At 40.1% G+C, this 20,392-nt stretch overlaps 3 protein-coding genes across 12 annotated transcripts; 1 reads left to right on the forward strand and 2 right to left on the reverse strand.

Moving 5' to 3' along the window:
* Positions 1 to 157: 157 nt before the first annotated feature.
* On the forward strand, positions 158 to 3,185 carry LOC104455945 (protein trichome birefringence-like 38). 2 transcript variants are annotated; one of them, XM_018877843.2, is made up of 6 exons: positions 158 to 512; positions 625 to 1,363; positions 1,965 to 2,136; positions 2,267 to 2,442; positions 2,527 to 2,685; positions 2,770 to 3,185. In XM_018877843.2, the coding sequence occupies exons 2-6, from the start codon at positions 1,050 to 1,052 to the stop codon at positions 3,059 to 3,061; spliced, it is 1,113 nt and encodes a 370-aa protein (XP_018733388.2). In that variant the 5' UTR covers positions 158 to 512; positions 625 to 1,049; the 3' UTR covers positions 3,062 to 3,185. The 2 variants fall into 2 exon arrangements, with proteins under 2 accessions (XP_018733388.2, XP_039173054.1); XM_039317120.1 differs by lacking the exons at positions 158 to 512; positions 625 to 1,363 and adding an exon at positions 1,432 to 1,877.
* Positions 2,570 to 6,878, reverse strand: LOC104454562 (scarecrow-like protein 3). Of its 8 annotated transcripts, none has more exons than XR_005553034.1 (4): positions 6,340 to 6,876; positions 4,234 to 5,662; positions 2,969 to 3,053; positions 2,570 to 2,858 (listed from the first exon to the last, which is right to left on the reverse strand). XR_005553034.1 is itself a non-coding variant. In XM_039317119.1 (4 exons), exons 2-4 carry the CDS (start codon positions 5,631 to 5,633, stop codon positions 3,515 to 3,517), a joined length of 1,275 nt encoding a protein of 424 aa, XP_039173053.1. In that variant the 5' UTR covers positions 5,634 to 5,662; positions 6,340 to 6,878; the 3' UTR covers positions 3,355 to 3,514. The 8 variants fall into 8 exon arrangements, 7 of the variants coding, with proteins under 7 accessions (XP_039173049.1, XP_039173050.1, XP_039173053.1 ...); XM_039317119.1 differs by lacking the exons at positions 2,570 to 2,858; positions 2,969 to 3,053 and adding an exon at positions 3,355 to 3,578 and having other exon boundaries at positions 4,234 to 5,437; positions 5,627 to 5,662; positions 6,340 to 6,878; XM_039317118.1 differs by lacking the exons at positions 2,570 to 2,858; positions 2,969 to 3,053 and adding an exon at positions 3,355 to 3,578 and having other exon boundaries at positions 4,234 to 5,437; positions 5,627 to 5,670; positions 6,340 to 6,878.
* A 3,769-nt stretch (positions 6,879 to 10,647) lies between these two features.
* On the reverse strand, positions 10,648 to 19,507 carry LOC104454563 (crossover junction endonuclease MUS81). Of its 2 annotated transcripts, none has more exons than XM_010069461.3 (15): positions 19,101 to 19,507; positions 18,845 to 18,933; positions 18,496 to 18,574; positions 18,333 to 18,419; positions 18,122 to 18,247; positions 17,095 to 17,320; positions 16,053 to 16,254; positions 15,791 to 15,933; positions 15,213 to 15,361; positions 14,679 to 14,736; positions 13,769 to 13,927; positions 13,061 to 13,140; positions 12,152 to 12,389; positions 11,839 to 11,925; positions 10,648 to 11,328 (listed from the first exon to the last, which is right to left on the reverse strand). In XM_010069461.3, exons 1-15 carry the CDS (start codon positions 19,295 to 19,297, stop codon positions 11,224 to 11,226), a joined length of 2,025 nt encoding a protein of 674 aa, XP_010067763.2. In that variant the 5' UTR covers positions 19,298 to 19,507; the 3' UTR covers positions 10,648 to 11,223. The 2 variants fall into 2 exon arrangements, with proteins under 2 accessions (XP_010067763.2, XP_018733384.2); XM_018877839.2 differs by having other exon boundaries at positions 15,806 to 15,933; positions 19,101 to 19,414.
* Between the last annotated feature and the right edge of the window lie 885 nt (positions 19,508 to 20,392).

Raw genomic sequence — 20,392 nt, forward strand, 5'->3', positions numbered from 1 at the left:
TTACCATCATTGTCTTCATCACGATCTTGACTCCACGACATGATTCCATCGCAAGATTTTGCTTCTTTCTTGATGAGTGGTTGCATATGATCAAATCGCTTTCCCACTACAATCATCAGAGCTGAAGTGGGGCTTCGGAACTTTTGACAAGACGGAGGGAAAGTATCAAGAGGAAGGGAAAATGTATAAACAAATGATGGGTACTCTGTCTCACGGGTGATTCCAGAGATTGCTCCGTGTCCATTCTCGTGTCTTCAAGTTCCATGCAAGTCAAAGCCGAAGCCTCTTTTGGTTCTCTCCCCGCAAAAACAAGCTTTGCAAAACCACCCCTCTGTCTCTGGCTCTGTCTGTCTCTGTCTCTGTGACATGACATGCATGATGCAAGCTGGAATCCAATAAGAAATTCCCGAGGTGGCTCCTCTTCCTCGGATGAGTTTGTTTGTCACGTGTTTCGCATGTGAAGAGACCCCAGATTTGCAAAATGCACGACATGGATCCGTAACTAAGATTTGGTACAGTCCACCCTCTCGTGCTCTGTTTCTTTGAGAGTGTTTCAGAGATCTAGTTCACTCAATGCCCACGTCTCTGTACTGAAAGTCTTCCCGTGATTTTCTCATTTTCCAGGAAAGAAAAAAACATAAGGGGGCCAAATATTTCTGTCCCTGTGCCGGAAAGGTAGTTTCTTGCGATGTGGTCGGTGACCAAAATTTGGCAGTTCTCTAAATATCTGCATTACAGCCCATTGAAGGCAACTCTTCTATCGTCAACTTATCTACTTCTGTTCTCTCCAGTTCATCACACAATGTGCCATCGGATCAGGCCAAAGGGCCATTTTTTTGGCATCTTTTTTCTTTTTGGTTAACTTCATTAATCACACACTCTGGCATTGGCTCGAGCCATTTATATTACCAACGCCCCCAATCAAACTTCCTCCTCTTCTTATGCAGTGCACGTATATTGATTTGGAAAACAATCTCTCTCTCTCTCTCTCTCTCTCTCTCTCAAGTGAAGAGTGAAGAGTGCAGTCAAGATTCAGTGCAGAGACAGAGATGGCTCCAGGGTGTCAGAGAATTGTGTTGGCTATCTTGGTTGCCATTTCTCTGGCACTCGACTCGTGTGTTAGTTCTGCAGGAGCAGGTCTGCTGCAGGGCGAGGGTGCAACTGGAGTGAAGGGTAAGAAACAAGAGCCGGAGGAGAACTGTAACGTGTATGAAGGGAGTTGGGCATATGACCCTTCTTACCCTCTGTATGACCCCTCGGCCTGCCCTTTCGTTCGCAAGGAGTTCGACTGCTTCAAGTACGGCCGACCCGATCGGCTCTACCTTAAGTATAGATGGCAGCCCAATGGCTGTGACTTGCCTAGGTACACCTCTCTCTCTCTCTCTCTCTCTCTCTGTGTTTGTGCGCAGGCGCGTCTCATGTCGTCGTCGTGTTCACACCATAATTCAGAATATTCATGGGCTAGTGGGTGCCAATCTTGCCGCTCACGAAAAGATGGGAACTTTGAAAAGTTCTCACCTTTTCCTGAACGTCAATGTTATTAAATCTAGAGTTTGCCACCCCGTGACAACTTTTAATTCAGCGGTTGGGCTTTAGAAGTGGACAGAAGTCAAAAAGGTACTGCTATCTTTTTGAGACCTGACCTAACGTTGGTGTACGGTGAAACTAGTTCCTTCGAGAGAAGAAGAAGAGCCTCTTCAAAGTTCAAAGTTGCGAACCACCTGGTTCCTTTCTTCTACCGGCATCGAATATTTTTCGGTTCATGTTAGTTGGGGAATGATTGTCAGAAGAAAGTTGGTACTGCCTCTTGGCAAATTTTGTGTCTTTGCCCTTCACGATGACTTTCTACAAACTCGTGACATCTGGAGGCAATGAAGGTGATACGAATGGATGGTTATGCAGAATTTTCCATAGTGTATGCATCATGTTGTCGGTGAAATACGTGTTTCTGAATGATGTTGCAGATTCGATGCTCAAGGTTTCCTATCAAGGTTTCAGGGCAAGAAGATAATGTACATTGGAGACTCCTTAAGCCTAAACAACTGGCAATCTTTGATATGCTTGCTTCATGCTGGCGCACCGAATTCCAGTATCTCGCAGGAGACGGAGGGCTCAATTTCTACAGTCACATTTCAGGTGATTGAAAAAATTTTACTTCCTCAAAGAGTTAGATCAAAATGTCTGGATGATTAGCTTAATAATGGACAACATGCAATGAGTAAGAAGTGAATGAGTTCATTGATCTTATGACAATACCATCGTGCAGGACTATGGAGTATCCGTAATGCTATTTCACTCTCTATACATGGTCGACATTGAAGTGGAAAGCATCGGTAGAGTTTTGAAGCTAGATTCGCTTAAGAACGGTGGTTTATGGAAGGACATGGATGTGTTGATCTTCAATACTTGGCAATGGTGGTACCGGAGAGGAGATAAGCAGCAGTACGTTGTATTTTCTATAGAAGTTGTGCTGTCTTCTACTGGATGAAAGATGCATAAACAGACCTTCTTTCTGGTCACCTGCAGATGGGATTACATTCAAGAAGGTGATCGCACATACAGAGACATGGATCGGATGGTCGCATTTCGCAAAGCATTGACGACGTGGGCGAAGTGGGTGGACTCGGATGTAGACACGATTAAAACTAGAGTCTTCTTTCAAGGAATTTCACCCTCTCACTACAAGTAAGTTCTTTTCTTTTCAATCCAACTTCAGTAAAGCAAAGAGTCAAATGTGTACTGATTGCTTCAACAATTTGATGAGTTTAGCGGGACAGAATGGTACGAGCCAGGAGTGAAGGACTGTTCGAAGGAGAAGCTACCGATGACTGGATCGACATACCCAGCTGGGTTGCCGGCTGCAGCATACGTGGTGAAAGAAGTGATAAGTAGCATCAGAAAACCTGTTCATTTGCTGGACATTACCACTCTTTCTCAGCTGAGGAAAGATGCACATCCTAGCACTTACACTGGTCTCCACGTTATGGACTGCACACACTGGTGTATTGCAGGACTTCCAGATACATGGAACGAACTCCTATCCGTGGCGCTTGCTGCTTGAACAGAAACACAATGCAAACATGAGAACTGAGATTAGATGATGGAATCAGGGGTAGCCAGATTGATCCGACCCATTGATGGGACGAATATGTCCTCTCCAAATAAGAATAATGCTCATTCTTTTCTGTGATAAGGACAAAAAAGATATGTCATTACTTTCATTTTTCCAAGTCATAACTTTGTCTAGGTAGGGACTGGTGCCACAATATCAGCAAAAGGAATGGCAACAGTAAGACCTTCTTCATCTATTATTCATTTGAATGTGAAGTTAATCTCATTTATCGAATAAGAGATCGCTTTGAATAGGGAGTAGAAGATATACTCCGCCAAAACCAACGAAATGGCAGCAGCTCAACAGAATAAATCACTTGAAAGACATGAAATTCTGCATGTCATCCACTTCTTACTCCAAAGCTTTCTTTTTTACTCTTCTTCATCACACTTCTCATATTTCTCAATCATTTCCGACCCAAAAACATATCATCACATAACAGTCCGGCATAAGCATACGTTCACACCTGGAAGAAAAAAACTAGCTTATCTTCTGTTTATGACATCCTAAGACTCAAAAGTCATGTAAGCTGGAAGACCTAGTGGCTTTAGGACTGATCAATAATAAATCATCTGAGAGTGTTATCAGGAATTTTTGGTCCCATGGAAAGTGTGCAACAATGAGAATGCAGATAGCACTCTTCAGGAACACCATGTATTTTCTCTTAATCAGAGAAATTACACTACATCCTAGCACATTACAAAACAAGCTGAAGATATAATCTAACAAAACAAAATTTACCAAGAACAGGTTCACTAGACAAGTAGGGGAGCAAGGATGGATGGGCACAGGATTCAGCATGTATTGTCATGATTCAAATGAAACAGAGAGGAAGAAAATCGAGTGACTATGTTCAAATGAACAAAAACCAAATGAGCCTATATATAGGCTAGATGCAACCAGGAGGCAGAAAAAGTTAAAGATTCCACCAAAAGGGGAAAAGTAAATTTAAAACAGTCATGGCAGAGAGATGAGTAAATTGGATTCTCTCCGTCAGTTCACTATGCACGTGCTGAGAAAGAAGAGCTTCAGTTTCTTTATACAAAATATGAAAGAAAATTGGAAAATAGGAGAAAAGAGAAGAACACAACTCCCACATGATACACAATACTATTTTCTACCTCCTAAATCTCCAGGCTGAAACTGAAAACAGGGGCCGGTCGTGCCAACATAAGAGGAGGCACCCATTCTCTTCTTTTAGGGTGTACCCATCATAACCATAGTTCTGCAGTAACCTCCCTGCCTGCAACAAACCATTGTAACTTAAGGACACCTTTCCGAACCCAGCTAACTCAAGCCTCAAAATCCACTTTTCAAGCTTCTCATGTCTCTCCTTCCTCTGAATGCCCTCGCAAGCAATGATATTTTTAATTTCCTCTCCGAACAGCATCTTCTCAACCTTTTGTCGCTCTACCGATGCTCTTGGAACAGTAGACTCCAGACAATCAAACAGGGAACCATAGAAATACAATGCTTCCACATATCTCTCCATTAAGGTGCCATTATGGTTTGACTCTTGCTCAGTAATCACCATTAGCTTAGGCGACAATCCCCAAAGGGAAGTTAAAAAGCCCCCCATCTTTGGTGAAGATACCAAGGCTGAGTCAGGACTAGCGCAATATAGATTGACCACATCTTTCTCAAGCCACTCTCCTAGAGTGCGCTGCTTCATATGCAAAGCTCTCTGTTGATGACTAGAATTTGAACTGTTGGATGCAGAAGGCGAGGTCCTCCGCTGCATCTCATCATCAGCTGCCAAGATGGTATGCAGCTGGAGAACAGAGCTAATTGCAAGTGCTTCACCAGTCTTAACGCGCAAACTTTCTAGATCAAGATTTTCCAGTTTGCAGACAACAGGATTGAACTGAAACGGGATATCCAATTTTTCAGCTTCTTCATTCAATCGAAGAGCCATTTGATCTAAAACCTCTTTCTGTTCATGGATACCTGTAATCCTCAAGTGAGGTGGGCCTTCTGGCCTACCACTTAGTGACTGAAGAAGATTGACCCACTGGGCAGGCTCAAATGAGTTGAGGTCGATAATGTGAACCATCTTCTCCCCATCCATCGCTTCTAGTATGGCCTGATTAGTGATTACATATGCGAGCTTCAAGAAGGGGCAAAGCTCAAAAAACCATCGTTTGACAAGGATTTCCTCGGACACTGGGGATATTTTCGTGGAATTAAGGGCTTTATGAAGGCCTGGCCAACCTTTGAGTATCCGGTCAGCAAGTGCTTCAGTGAAGTAAGCAGCGATTCGCTGCATAGTATCGCCATCTGGAGAAGCATGATGGGAGATTTGCTCAAGGCAAATATTGGCATTATCTACACTACCAGCAGCGACATGGTTAGCGCAGCCAATAAGATAACGGATCAACCACAAACCCCTGTCTTCAGGACTAACTTCCCTGAGCAATGGGTATGGTGATCCTATGCCGGGAGAAAGTGACATCAACGAAAACATTTGAAGTGGGGATGAAGTTACGGGTGATGATCCCTCGTCGTGAAGCATACCCGTCATTGATGAACCTTGAAGTGATGTGACCTCACCTGCACCACTACAATGAAATCAGATCATGCAAGAAAAGTCAATCCCAAGCAGTCACACCAAAGTTCCTTTGCTTTGGAAAAAAAGGAAGGACATGAGAACAGATGCAAGCCAGGACTCCTTACTGCAGAACTCAATTTCAGTGAGTAGCTCAACCTAGAAAGGCAAAACAGTCAAAGTAAACTCCAGAAATGAACAACATTAAACGACCTACCAAATGACGTTGAGCATCTCACCACTCACAGAACAAATTAATAAAAGGTAGTCATCCACCTTCATCAACTTCCAACCTCTTATACTGAGACGGTTGGAGTTACAAATAAATTGATTCCTCGATGAGACACTTCCTCATTTAATTGCCGATAAAGAACACAACAGCTAAAACGGAAGCCTTTTCTACTGCAGCTGTCCGGTTTCTCACCGAGACCTGAACAATTCACACCATTTGTTGCTCAATATAGTCAATTGGGCACTTCTACTTCTTGGTTCTTAAAGTGGTTTGAGCTTTCCAAGATCAAGAAAGCAACTACTTTCATTCCCCAAAAGAAAAAAATGAACCACATCATTTACTTAAGATATTCAAGGACATGCTATGATTCCTTCTTTCTATTAAAAATAAAAAATAAAAAAATCACCCCCAAGCCATACTCAAAGAAATGAGCAGGATCAAAAGACTTACCGGATCAAATGCCGATGGATGCTTGCTTCTTGAATCCGTGCTCCAGCGGAGCAGCAGATATCCGTCACTGAGCTGGGAATGTTGATGAGCCACAAACCCAGAAAAGACTCCAAGAAAACTTCTGAGCATCTAGGGTTTTATTGCAGAGCGAGCCAATTGGGATAAAAGCTCTTGTCTTGAAGAACTTTTCCATGGCTGCGTTGGCGACAAAGCACGAGGTTGTGTTTGTCGTCATTGTTTTGTTGTTTTTTGTTAGGACCAGAGGAATATGGAATTTCTGAAATCCAGAGCCCCTCCTCCTCCCTCTCTCTCCCTGTCTGTTCCAAAAAATTGTTTTGTTCTCTCACTCTCTCACTAGGCAGAGCTTTGTCTGGACATGAAGTGGATGAGAATAAAAGCTGGCCAGAATTTGGGGCTATTCTCAAGAAAACTGTTGATCCAAGCATGTCATAACAAAACAAAACAACACCTTTTCTTGTTGCTTAGTGGGGGATAGTGGGGATTGCAAGGAAAGCCTCCCAAGTCCCTCCAAAATCTGCATTTGGATTCTTTTCGAAAGGCAAGTGAGAAGAGACCATCCACTTGGTACTTTGTTTTTATTTCTTCCTTTTTAGTTTTAGATGCTAGGAGTCTGAGGACACTGGGACAAGGAGATTGTGGAACAAGCCAAAAGTAGATATAAAAACATTTCAACTTTACTGGTGGAGTTTTTGAATGGGAGGGTTCTTGGAATTTGATAGTTCCATTCCTGAGAATTCCTATGCACATTCTTTCAAGAGGGAAAAAGAAATAATTAAAAAAAAAAACCCATGAACAATTTGTCTGAAGCAAGCAACAGGTTGCCCACATAATCTTGAATATTGGGATATGCAACCCAAAAAGAAAGCCTTTTAATATTGGGTTAAGAGTAGTGGTACACCACATCATGGTTAATTAAACAAATCAATGTGTTTCCTTAGTGGAGGGTACTGCAAGGACTTATGTTTATGTCCAGTCCACCATCTGCGTTGCCAGTAGCATGCTGGACTTTTGATTAGGTATCTTCATTATAATTTGGAAAAGTAAATAAAAGAAAACAGGACTCATGGTTTTTGGTGGTGGCATGGTGTTGGCATTATTGGTTGCCAAACATGCCTTCAGCACTAAAAATAGGGTGCTAACGTTGCTTTGTGCCTACCAAGTTATTCACCTTTTACAAGCAAGCCTTTCTGTCGTTGATACATCATGTGCAATTTCAGCTACAAGATTCTGCTTGCCTTCAAGCAAATAAATGTGAGCATACCTCTTTAATGGAGGCAAGATTTCCTTCTTACATGACCGGTTAATCCTTCTGTTTTGTTCTCTCCGAACGTCCAAAGCCCTAATCTTTTCTCTCTCCCCTTTTTTTCTTTCTGGCTTTGGGTTGTGAAGACAAAAGCCATGTTTTCTTGCTTGTTGTAAATCGGTCAACAATTACGCCCCCCTCAGATATGCCAAATTCGCATGTGGACAGACGAAAGCATCTGTCTTCGCTTCACACGCTCCCTCAAAAGTGGATACAAACTAGAGATAGATGATAAAGCAAGGGTACAGAATTCTCTGACAATTTTAGTTTATGTGGCAGGTTTTCCCCATTGCCAAAGGCAAGCAACCTTGTTAGCAAACTAGTGACTGGTTTTGTTCATCCTAGTACTGAATCACGTAAACCCTCTTCAGACAAAGAATCAAATAGACATGCCTTAAAACTACGCAGGTTAATTAGTATGCAGTTAATCAAGATGTTTAGGTCTTTTTTCTCTTTTCTTGTTTATGGTCTGAACTCCATGTTTGACCAAATATTATGTTTGATTACTTTAAAGGTCTTCGTTGGTGAGAGATTGGTGAACTAAGGTAGGTAATTCCAAAGAGCAAGATACAATCATTGAATATTGAAAGGGAGAGGTGAATATTGCTTTTGGAAATTTCCTAGATTTGCTTGTTCCTAAGAAAGACGATTTGTCCTCTCGTCATGAAAGCTAACTTCTTGTCCTAAGCGGTAAGATGTCGGTCCTAACAATGTCTTAGTGAGGGTGTTTTCATAGGAAGGACATTTTGTAGCTTTGTAGGCATCGTTAGCAAATATCTCTAAGTCAGTCAAGCAAATATTTTAAGTGCTAGTCCTTGGAGTCAAGTTAAATGATAAGGATGTCATCATAGAATCGAAAGAAAAACAAATGAATGGAAGGCCCCATGAGGAAGTGTTAGAATCAAGGAGGACAAAGTTAGAGGAGCCGTTTTCACCCTCTAAGATAAAAGACAATCTCGACGAAAGACAGACTTTATAGCACCATTTTACTGGTGAGGTGATGAGCAAAATCAATCATCATGTAACATATATAAAATGGGTAGAACGGGCTTTTCTTATGGAGTAATGGTGGTGACTTGAGTATATCTTGACATATAATTTGTCCAATCTGATGAAATGTACTTAGAGAATGATTTTGTTAATGAATGTAGTATTGCTAGTCAAGTCTTAATAAACAAAATGTTTCACTACTTATTTTTGCTTCAACTTGTCATTAACTTCTACTAGATGACTATAACTCATATGAATTACAATCGAAATAACCAAGCGGCCGATAAAGATTATACCTTTGAAAGGACGGAGAAGGACCATAAGAATATGCTAAAAATTAAGATAATGCTATGAAGTATAAATTGTTCTAACATTTGTTTATGAAGAAAAATGGACAAATAACGAGGTCTTTTTCGACACACCGAATCAAAGGGAATCCTATGCCACGCGACAGCCTGATGGGGTCTTTTGAGGATGATCACTTCATCACATCAAAAGTTACGAAGATAATCCACACGAAACTAACGACGAACCATTGGTTTGTACGGGTAGGGAAAATTCCTTACTCTTGTAAGATGATACGGATATTCTAAGAGCAAGGAGCATCGTTTCTCTTTTGTGCCGAAGAGACATGTAGCCCCCCCTCCATATGAAAGCTCAACAAGGAAATGGATCCTTAAACACGCGTGGACATAGAATAGATCGCAAAACCATAAAGACAGTTTACATATATAATATACGTGGGCTAATTGTCCAAAATGTTTTAAATCTATTATGATGACTAATTCATTCCTAAACCTTTTAACTTGATTAATTTAGTTCTTATAATCAATTTTGGTTGGAAATTGATAATATGGACATGATTGATTTTTCAATTTTTTTAAAATTATTTTTCATTTTTTTAAAAATAATAATTTTAAAGATAATAATAATAATAATTATTATTATTATTATTATTATTATTATTGTTCTTCTTCCTTGAAGGGCTGGCATGGGTCACCGGGGCCTTGGTGATGGCCAATGACCCTTACTTGCCACAAGCGAGTGTCGTGATGCCCTTGTCAGTCACTAGGTGGCCCTCGCTAGTGTTGTGCGAGTTGGCTATGACCTCGCCTTACTCGTAATCTACGAGGGTCACCAGCCTTCGCCCAACTCTGCCAAACTTTTGGGGAAGAAGAACAACATAGAAGAAAAGTAAAGATAAGAAATTTAAAAATTCATAAACATTCATAATTGTCAAAAGGTTAAGTATTAAATTAGTTAAATTGAAAGGTCCTTGAATTGTTTGGACAAATTTCTCTAGTATACACCGTTTGTGTAAAATTACACTAAACAAAATATGATTCATGTTCTTTTGGATATAAAGTATACATGATATCAATTAAGCACCAAATGACAGGATCCGCAGCTCCCACTAAGCCTCCTCAGTCCATCGTCGGACCCAAGCTCATCGTCTTATCCACGTAACGAGCACGGAAAGGGGCACTGTTGGTTCACGGAAAGGGGGACAGGGACGTTCATGCAATGCCCCTGGTACATCCTTCCTTGAGGGGCTCTTTCACGTAGTGTGCTCCAAGCCAGACGATTCCCTTTCTTCTTTTCCCTTGGCATTTAGTGAATTGTCGTTTAGCAAAATCAGCGATGGCGAGCCGCCTTCCCCACCAAGCATCCGACATGTATCATCAAGCTTTCGAGAGTGAAAACCCCAAGAAAGTTAGAATGGACCAGGGGCGGCGAAGATGCAACTTCATCACAATTTTTCTAGATGCCGCTTTTCACTGCAGTCCTCCCAATTCGGCTTGGTCCTTGGTTGCATCAGGTTCGTATTTTGTCTCGCCGCACGGGTTTAGGAAGGATCGACGAGGAAGACGATGACATTTTCTAGGGGATAATATGTGTGCGGTGACATGGGTTTGAGACATTTGAATCAAAGTAATGCAAAATAATTTACAGTCGAGGTGAAGAGTTTGACTATAGTCGGATAGATGAAAAAATTGCAAAATGGATTACCGCCGTGTTTCGACTTTCTTTCATTCTTTAGAAGTTAAAAACAAGCTGTGCGCTCCAGAGCACCTATCAATTTCGGAACAGGTGTTCCTTAGATGAATCTTCTGTAACAAAACTCCGCGAGCTCATATTTAGCTCCAAACAAGTCGTGCCATCATTTTAGCATTTGACTAAATCATACAAGACATAGAAGGTAGACGTCTCGCCTTCAGCTGTACGATCTCTCGATTTCAACAGGTTTCCCGTCCTTGGTGAAATCTTTAAAATGCTAGGTTGTCAAACTGAGTCAAAAAGTTCCAGTTCTTGATATGCCATTTCCAGCAGCTATGCCACATGTTACCAAACATTCAATTGATCACCATCCAGCAAAGTAGGCATATTCCTGCCCTCAAGAGCATTGGATTGATATTGGAAAGCCAAAATCATATTACTGTGCACATCCTAATGCTCAAGCATCGATGCAGAGTTTTTTTCATTCACATCTTCCCCCTTTTCTTTTCAGTGTTAGACGCGTAAATCTTTTGACCAGCATCATATCGTCAAGGTTTAAGAGGTAACAGAAATCAATCGCCCCACACCAATCGGAAGATGTTTTTACTGGCAAGCTTGTTGACAACATTGTTGGTCTGCTTCGTTAGCATTTCCTCTTGAGCACATAGGTCGCCATCCTTCCCAATTATGGAACAGACGAGGAATCAGGATTACAGTGAAAGAAACATATCAAAGTACTGTTCTGTTTCAATTGCATGACAAAAACATTGCTTCGATTACACATTGTGCTATGTCACTCTATGCACGTTCTCAATTTAGAGAAGGCAACTCTATCATGAAAAAAATTCAAGGACTGTGCTCTCATTAGACAGAATAGACATGGGCAAGAGATAGACTGATTGGAAACATGTCAAGAACAGGATCCAATGCATAGATACAGAAGTGTCGAAGAAATGTAGGAATGGCTTCAGAAGCTTCTTCAGTCCTACTATGGTTACTACGACCTTTTAACTATCATATCCTATTCCAGTCATATAAGCTAATATAGTTTCTACCCGCACTTTCTAAACTATATAACTTGAAGATTATTTATATGTTTTACACTGGAGAGAGCTGCCATTCTTGTAAATCATGTAATATATATTTGCAATGTGAAAATGAATAACTTCACGTACATCAGCACTCACCAGAAGAGCGTAGGCACGGGCAAGAGAGAGAAGTGTTGGGTACATGTCGATAACAGCTATAGCAGTTTCTTCAGTCACTTGTGGAACCTGCACACACAATCTCACATAATTTGATCATCCAATTGGGGAAAATTTTATCAACAATTCCAGCAATTAGACATAGAACTCAACATTTATCCAGTAGGTAAAAAAAGCCTAAATATAACTCCTGAGCAACAGAAAGATCGACCTTTATTGTTAATAGAATCTTTTTCCAGTAATTTCAGTTTTACAATATGACCAAATCTATCCTTACTATGAAAAGAGCAAGTACCTGCATGAGTTGTATCGCAAAGACATCACTCACAATCATTTTCTCCGCATCTTGGCAGCTTTTGATAAAATCATCGAAAGGTGGGCAAACCCCAGTGCATTTGAACTGGTCATCTTGCGACTGTGATGTGTAATAATGAATAATTGCTTGAGTTAGATGACCATACTTCTTAAGTGTATCAGCTAGACCGCTTGTTCTCTGCACGTCAAAACCCTCCAGAATCTCTGTCGTGAAACAACTGCATGGGATAAAATTACTTACAGTTTAAGAAAAACTCATAATTAACTGATCAGACAAGAAGTCATCAACACAAGAACAGGAAACCTTCAGTAGGAAAGCTTGCTACCAAAAAAAAAAAAGAACATCCTACATAAAATGAAAATCCACTAACCAGCAATTACACCAAGTTCACATTAGTTGCACAGAAATTTCACTTATATTATACAGAAAAATCACATATCAAATGCCCCAACTGCATTATTTTACTTCACAAGGAAACTGGCAAATGATAATGTTACAGAACTTTTCGCTCACTTCGAAAATTTTCCATCTTGCAAACTCATCTGCATATAAAGGATTTCACAATTAAATAAAGTGCAAGGAAACTACATCTATCCATGCCCTAGAAACTTCTGAGAAAACGACAAATTAAAAGAAGGGAATCTAAGAGGCATTTCACAACTGTTCTACTCCGCTTTGTTGTCCCCTTAGTCTATCCTTCTCTTCTTCATCATGCATTCTCTTAAAATCTATCCTTCTCTTCTTTCCACTTTCTAGCCTCTACCCTTCCCTCCCCATTGCCAGCTTAACAATGATAGTCTTCATTGTTTTAACATTCCATAATTTCATTAATTGAATACAGAATGGCTAGAAAGAATCAAGGTACGGTACCTAGGATGAGATACTTACGCTGTCTTGATGCTTTCGGCAGCTTCACACTGATTTGGATCACCTTCCACAAGGTAAATCAACTTCTTAAGCCCACACCTCTAAAACATTTGTAATACCCAGTGTCAGCTTAATCATCAGTGATCACATCAAAAGGCTAATACACAATGCATGCTAATGGGATTCTCATCTAATTCTGAAGCTACGATTTCATCAGTTTCATCCAACAGAACAAAAACATGACAGGTCAAACCTATAATGGACGTCAAGTAAATACAGCAGGAACCATAAGTTCTCTTATTAAGCTTTGCTCTCCTGGTTATTTTAATCACATTAGCTGATCAACTTTGGTGAAAAATCATCATTGTTGTTACAAACTATTGATACTAATATCAACAGCAAAAGTTTTTCTCCTATGAATACTTTAACAGACAGCATCTTTTTGTCCCAACTGCCTCTACATGTCAAAACATGAAAGAATGCTTTGCCTACACTGCCAAGTCACCAAATCAAGATAAGACAAGGAACACACAGTTTAACTTCACGCTGCATGTTGAAAACTTAGGTAAAAGACCATCAAAACAACACAAGAAATGACAACTCTGCAGGTGACTATCAGCAACATTATTAGACAGGTCAACCGCATTATAACATGCAATTGCACAGCTAAAATTTCACAACCAGGGATTTCACAGTTACTTGATGATTTAAATAACTGAAACTAGGTACCAGAAGCTTGAATTTCTGATCCTTATAGCGATTGTCTCTGATGGAAGAACGCAAATCCTCAACCTTCTTTCTCTCTACTATAAAATCAAGAACATATTCAGAATCATGAAATTTATGACGAGCTATCCAGATTCCATCTCCTACTGGCAGCCGCCTGACCTGCAAATAATTTTGGTGACAGCAATACGAGGGCAGTCAGACAAGTAAAGCGCAGGCACCTGTTGAAGTATCCAATATCACTTGTCAACGGAATTTATATAGGCCTAATATACATATAGTCTCCCTCCACCTAATAGCTTAAATTTTTAGATTGGACTCCCTCACGGCGTTTACACAAAATAGAAGACGCTATTCTTGGCACACTTGGTTGACTCACTAAGTGTCAATAACTCTTAAATTTTTATGGCATGAATGCTACCTTGACTAGTAAAATTAACTTCCTATTCTTCTACTTTACATGATATTCCCGAAGAGCAAGCACTAACTCGTACTATCACACATCACAGGTGGAACTCCCTTCATCTGCATAAAATGACTCCTACATAAAAGGCCTTCACTTGAAATTTTCTAAAGCATTTGGACATTCACTTTCATTAAACTCATGCTTCTTCCATCATAGTGGAGAAAATACTATCAATATGACCATGAGTTGAGCATCGTTTGCAAAACTACAGGATCAAGAACATAATTCAAGCCATGCACCATAGAAATAAAGCCAGATGAGGATCATAAGAATTCTCCAGACGCATTTCACAAAGAGGTTATTCCTTTATTGCACATAATTTCAGAGCTCTTATGTGTAAAGACGAAAAACACATGAAAACCATATTATTCTACCTACAAACCTCACAAAGAAAGAATAAAAATTGTTTTATCGTGCAAAAGTGGTGGATTACTCATGAGCACTAACCTCTACTTTGATGTTAAATTGGCTGCACATGTTGTCAATTAGTCTCCGAGAACGTGACCTGGCAATATCACGATAGCAGCATCAATCAATAGCCTAACATTAATGATAGACTCAATGGAAAAGTACCACATTTGTGAAGTTGAGAAAACAACTTATTGGCAAGAGCCGAAAATTTGTTTGCAAAATTATAGTTTGATGTGAAGTTTCCTCAACACAACCAACCACTTGGAATTATCTGATAGTTTCTACTATAATGATGACTACTTTTGTACAATTAGTACCATAAGAATCCATCACCTCACTAAATAAACTACCCCATATACTGCAGATATTGAAATTCATGGAAACAACACTGTTAACCGACTCCAAGAACCACAGAAGTTGCTCAAAATGCCATCAAAATAAATGTTAATTTGCATCTACCAAAATAAATGGACATGCAAAATCCTAACAAAAAAGTAGAGCAAAATGCATAGTACAAACTTGCCAAACAGGACAGGGGAAGATAGAGAATCAAGCTCAAAACTTACTGACCCACGAGTAGCAAATTGCTCTCGGTCGTCCAATATTAAGATTACTTCATATACATCCTGAAACCTCTCTCCAAAATTCAGAGGCGGCTTGCTTAAAACATTCATACTGCCCTCCACATTAGAAGAGCCTGATCCACTTGCTGGATGATCCTAAGAATTTAGGTGCAAAAGAAAATAAGAATTTGCATCACCACCAACTGATCGACAAATATTTGCGGAAAAAAGATATCTGATAAATAAAAAGCCAAAGCTGATATCTTATATTGATGCAGAAACGAAAGAGGGATAAACATATAACAACTTGAAAAAAAACCTTGCAATATTATTCCCATCTTAGAAACTTGAAAAAGAATCCCAGATATTTAACTCAAATAATATAGGTTCTGTCCTTATCATAGTATCACCGCCAAAAAAAAAAAAAAGGAATATTGAGAGAGGTTAAATTTGTCCCAGATCAAGGATCAGCATCATTTGGTAAAAAGGAATACACAAAGAGAAGCAGTAATTTCTCTAATAATGTATTTAAAAATACAATCAGAGACTGCAAATTCATGAAAAGATGTATAATTTGTCTATTACCCAGTGCAAACATACATTTGAGGAGCAAGGTTTCACGGTGAAAGAGTTCTGTGATGAATCAGTGAAGGTGTATTTGGTCTTGGTCGCATCATCACAGCCAAGCTCCTCCCTTGTACTCTGACTACCTTCGATGTCTACTTGACCTAATTGTAGAAAAATAAGAAATTCCCCAATTAGTATATTTATAATCCAAAACTGTATGGCGATATATGTGGTAAATTATTAAAATTATCATCAGTTTAATTTCAGAGAAAGTGATTACCATGTGCCACCGCAGATCTGGTTGAAGTTGAACAACGTTTCATGGCAAATGTGGTTGAGGTGGAGCAACCATATACTTGATCCTCTCTAAGGTGACATAGAATTGCTGGCCATAGAGTTGAAATATCCCTCCCATTGGAAGTTTTTGAAACTTCAGCAACAGCACGAAGAACTTGCTCCTTCGCATACCCCATGCCCAAAAACTGGAAGATGAAGATACAATATTCCATATTAGACAAAATGTGAAGCTTCCATCATGCAAAAAATGCTACCTTCATAGTAGAAAGATCATTTTCATGATTAGGTATTCATAAAAGTACAAGCAGTTTTAAGATCAAACAACGTGGATATCAACAAGTCTATTTTCCAATTGACTTCAGCAAAATGAGAATGTCTCCTCACCTCATGTCGTGAATGACACTGTTCATGAGAATAACTTACGAACAGTTTATTTCAAAGCCTTGTCTATAACACAGCTTCTCCAGCTAAAATGTTCGAGGACATGGATGTCTTTTTTCCAATTTCAGCATTATAGAAACAAGATCAACAAAGTTTCCTAGAAGATTACACTGCTGAATTGCCATCTCATACCAAGAACATTAAGATAAGCACTCGATTAGTAAGACCAGTTAAACCAAAGATACCACACCTTGCATCATACATCATAAGTGTAAAAGGAGATATAACTACACAGACCCATAAGTATCCCTAAGGAGACAAAAATTTGCACTACTAGCATGAGTAAGGTTTTGACAGTACATAGAAAAATTACATTCTCAACAAATACGAAAAAGGAAAAAAAAAAACAGTGAAAGTGCCACATTCTAGACACATGATAGCAAGAAGTCAAAACAAATCCAGAACTAATAAAGACACCACAAAAAAGCCCAAGAACAACTCAAAATAATTTGATGATTGCTGAATGATCAACAGCTGAAAGACCAATATGCCTGAACTGTTTGTGCATATGCTCCTTCACTGTGGTATCTGACATATGTCCACTCTGTAATTTACTTAAGCAATATTAAGAAGAAATAACTTACTCTCTCAAGAGTTTCAGGGGGAATATCGGTTGGGTTTTGCCGCTCTCTCACGAAGATAGGTTGGACTGTCAAATCTTCAGAAGATTCAGGGCTCACAGTCTTCAGATTCACCCCATTGACAATGTCCTGGTCAAGAGATCCATTGTCAGAGTGAGCTGAGTCCCCCAAACCAGACCTCAGCAGACAGTCTCGTGCTGCATCCTTGCCTTCCTGAGAAAGCATGTATCTGTTTATGGACAAACTCTCATCAAGCACTGAGCCAACTACAAAGTTATCACATGATAAATATCAGTCCAGATCTGGCTCCCCCAACTAATTAATTAAATGTTCACTAGGCTACTGACAGATGATTGAGAGAACATGATCTGCACAGCCATTAATCTAGATGCTTCTACATCTTATCTGTTTAGGAGTTACTACAATCAACGAAAATAGCAGATGCTCATTACAACCAGTGCACCTTCTTCCTATATTTCTTACTCCATGAATTGCAATTTTTTATAACAAGTAAGATACCTTAGCCATTGCAGACATAGGCAGTCACTCGTGAACAGAAAGTAGACTTTTCACCTGGTTGCTCTATGATTGAATAATCACTAATATCAGAAATTGACTACATTTACATAATCCACGAGAAATGGAATCTCCCAAATCCCCATCATCATTTTATTTCAACAACAAACATAGCTTTGAATGGTTAGTAGCAGATTGAATATTATTAATCTTTTCACCTGGTTGCTCCATGGTTGAATAATCACTAATATCAGAAATTGACTACATTTACATAATCCACTAGAAATGGAATCTCCCAAATCCCCATTATCATTTCATTTTTGAATGGTTAGTAGCAGATTAAATATTATTAATCATTCAAATATAAATGTGCTGAGAAGTTTCAAATGGGAGTGCAATGAAGGATAGATCATCCAACATTCTGCAAGGCCACAAACCAATGACAGAAAGCACAAGATAAGCAGATCTTAGCAAAAGACATTAACGAAATTGCAAGATAAAACAAGTGCTATACTTTGCTGGACAGCTAGATTTCATAACCAATCCCTTAGTTATCAGTGTCTTCATGCAGCTCCATCCACTGTACCAGTCCCTTGGAGAACTTCCAAATTGACCAGCTTTCCCTTTTCCTTTTTCTGGACTAAGAATAGAGTAACGTGGTTACAGAATGAACTGTTAGCTCCCCATTCATAGAAAAAAAGAAATTTGATGAACAAATGACCTACACGATCGGCACCCGAGAAAGTCCGCTAGCTTCAGCTGCATCAATAAGTTCTTGCTTACGCATGTATTCATTCCCGTTTGAGGTTCCCCTGAAGAATAAACAACTTAAAAATTAACTTCACAGCCACTACAAAATATAATTCGAGAAGATGAGATATTCTCTACCTATAAAGAGTAATCAGCAATGCATAGGCAACAGAATTCTTTTTGGGAAGATAACGTTTGGTTCCTTTGGCATTCTTACCTGCGACAAAAAGACGTTGCTTATTTCTCGGAGATAACCAACGAATTCAACATCTCCATCTACGTGAATCACTTTCGATCACTATGCTATGTAAAATACAGAGCTTTAGTTCAAGATGAATGCATTCAGTTCCCGGTGAGGATTGCTATATCTTACAGCGAAACATAACTTGCAAGTATCATTACACTGCATTTTAAGATTGGAACAAGAAGAACATGAATTGGGAACAAATTAGCTGTAAGAATCAGAAAGAGAAGGGACTGATAGTACCCTTGGTGATCAAGTCTTCATTGTCCGAATTGGGCGTATCATTCTCGAAATATCCTCGCACGAGCTTCAAAATCCACTTCCCAACGCCCCTAATCCAAAAGGCCCACAAGAAATGCACAAGTAAACATCGCGCTAGAACTTCCCAACATATTCACAATGCCCAGGATGCTTCGGCAAGGGGAATTCTATCCCCAAAGACCAATTAAGCCGGCCAGAACGATTCGAGACTCTCCGAGAGAAGGGCGGGAGAACTCACTTTACTTGCGATAACTCCTTGAGGGAGCTTATCGGCGACTGGGACTGGGAAACGTTGCGAATCGCCCTGGCGAGAGTGGCCTCCGTGTTCTCCGACAAGCCCTTGGGGGTCTGCGAGAGCTCGAGCCTCTTCTGCAACATGAAATGCACGAGCCCTTCGTTCGACGGACACGCCACCCCTCCGGTCTGGCCCTCCATTCGAGAGGCTCCGGCGGCGGCGGCGGCGGCGGCGACGGCCCTCCGGTTTTCCCGATCGTCGATGCGAGGACGATCTCTCTGCTTGGCTTGACGAGAGGGGTTTTGAGCGCGGAGAAAGAGACGAAGAGAAGTAGCGGTTAATTCGAAAGATCGAAAGGCCTCTTCGTGGGTCGGGTCTGGATCGGGTTTGACGAATCTGGATATGGAATCGGGACGGGCCCGCGGACTCGGGTCAGGCCCGACGGGTCGAAATCAGGTTCTAATTGGACCCGTTGCCAGGCTGATTGAAAGCTTTAAGAACATTGTATAAAATACCCAAAGGTGTTGGGTCGGATCTCGCATCTTCCATCCCTACTGAAGAGTAGTTATCCGGTGTTAAGGTCCGAGAAAATAATTTTCTAGTAAATTCTCTCGAAGAAAAATAATAACTTTGTGCCGTGCATGATGTAAGGCCGTGCTAATTTCACGTCTCTATTGGCTCCATCCCCATTTCGATGAAAAAGAATGACAAAGATACTCTAGCGTTTATATTGTTCATCTTCCTGCCACTTCTTCTATTCTAAGTATGATTTGAACTAATGATGAGTAGAGTGCCTGAATCACTTTAAAATACAGAATTTCAAGGAGTTTTATATTCAAGAGTTGATTGATTTTCACCTAATATTTTTCATTCATCTTAAATCTATGTGGGAACTTTAGAATCTCCCTTCAAGAACTTTCTTTTGGATACCCAAATTATCATCAAGTCCACTTTCCATGTTAGCAGCAACAAATTTCATTCATTGCAGCACCAACAGCCACAAATCCCCCTCATCACCATTTAGGCCCTCGTGGCAAACATCATCACTTCGCCAACAAGTTCTTTTTGCTATCATCCATCACCGACACTCAAATTCTTAGCCAAATCCACCTTGCCATCAGACGTTCAAATCCGGAGCCACCATTCGGTTGGTTAAATTGCCCTAACCAATGCCATTGCCTCTGGGCCAGGCCACAAGTCACTAGTTACCTTTACTAGATTTTAAATAGATTTCAATAAGTTGATCGCAATTGATAACTGATCTCTCACTCTCCTCCATCTCTTCCTCTCTCTGC

Source organism: Eucalyptus grandis, chromosome 7 (genome assembly GCF_016545825.1).
Source record: "Eucalyptus grandis isolate ANBG69807.140 chromosome 7, ASM1654582v1, whole genome shotgun sequence".
NCBI lineage: Eukaryota > Viridiplantae > Streptophyta > Magnoliopsida > Myrtales > Myrtaceae > Eucalyptus > Eucalyptus grandis.

What these genes read in the sequence shown, in the direction of transcription:
- LOC104455945 (XM_018877843.2), top strand. Translation starts at nt 1,050, where the DNA reads ATGGCTCCAGGGTGTCAGAGAATTGTGTTGGCTATCTTGGTTGCCATT. An exon ending in CGGAGAGGAGATAAGCAGCA is followed by an intron (nt 2,443 to 2,526) that starts GTACGTTGTATT and finishes GGTCACCTGCAG; the next exon opens with ATGGGATTACATTCAAGAAG. An exon ending in ATTTCACCCTCTCACTACAA is followed by an intron (nt 2,686 to 2,769) that starts GTAAGTTCTTTT and finishes TGATGAGTTTAG; the next exon opens with CGGGACAGAATGGTACGAGC.
- LOC104454562 (XM_010069458.3), bottom strand. Translation starts at nt 5,633, where the DNA reads ATGACGGGTATGCTTCACGACGAGGGATCATCACCCGTAACTTCATCC. An exon ending in TCAGCCTGGAGATTTAGGAG is followed by an intron (nt 3,579 to 4,233) that starts GTAGAAAATAGT and finishes TTTTTCTTCCAG; the next exon opens with GTGTGAACGTATGCTTATGC.
- LOC104454563 (XM_010069461.3), bottom strand. Translation starts at nt 19,297, where the DNA reads ATGGAGGGCCAGACCGGAGGGGTGGCGTGTCCGTCGAACGAAGGGCTC. An exon ending in CAGATCTGCGGTGGCACATG is followed by an intron (nt 15,934 to 16,052) that starts GTAATCACTTTC and finishes TTCTACAATTAG; the next exon opens with GTCAAGTAGACATCGAAGGT. An exon ending in GAGCAATTTGCTACTCGTGG is followed by an intron (nt 14,737 to 15,212) that starts GTCAGTAAGTTT and finishes TGATATTGCCAG; the next exon opens with GTCACGTTCTCGGAGACTAA.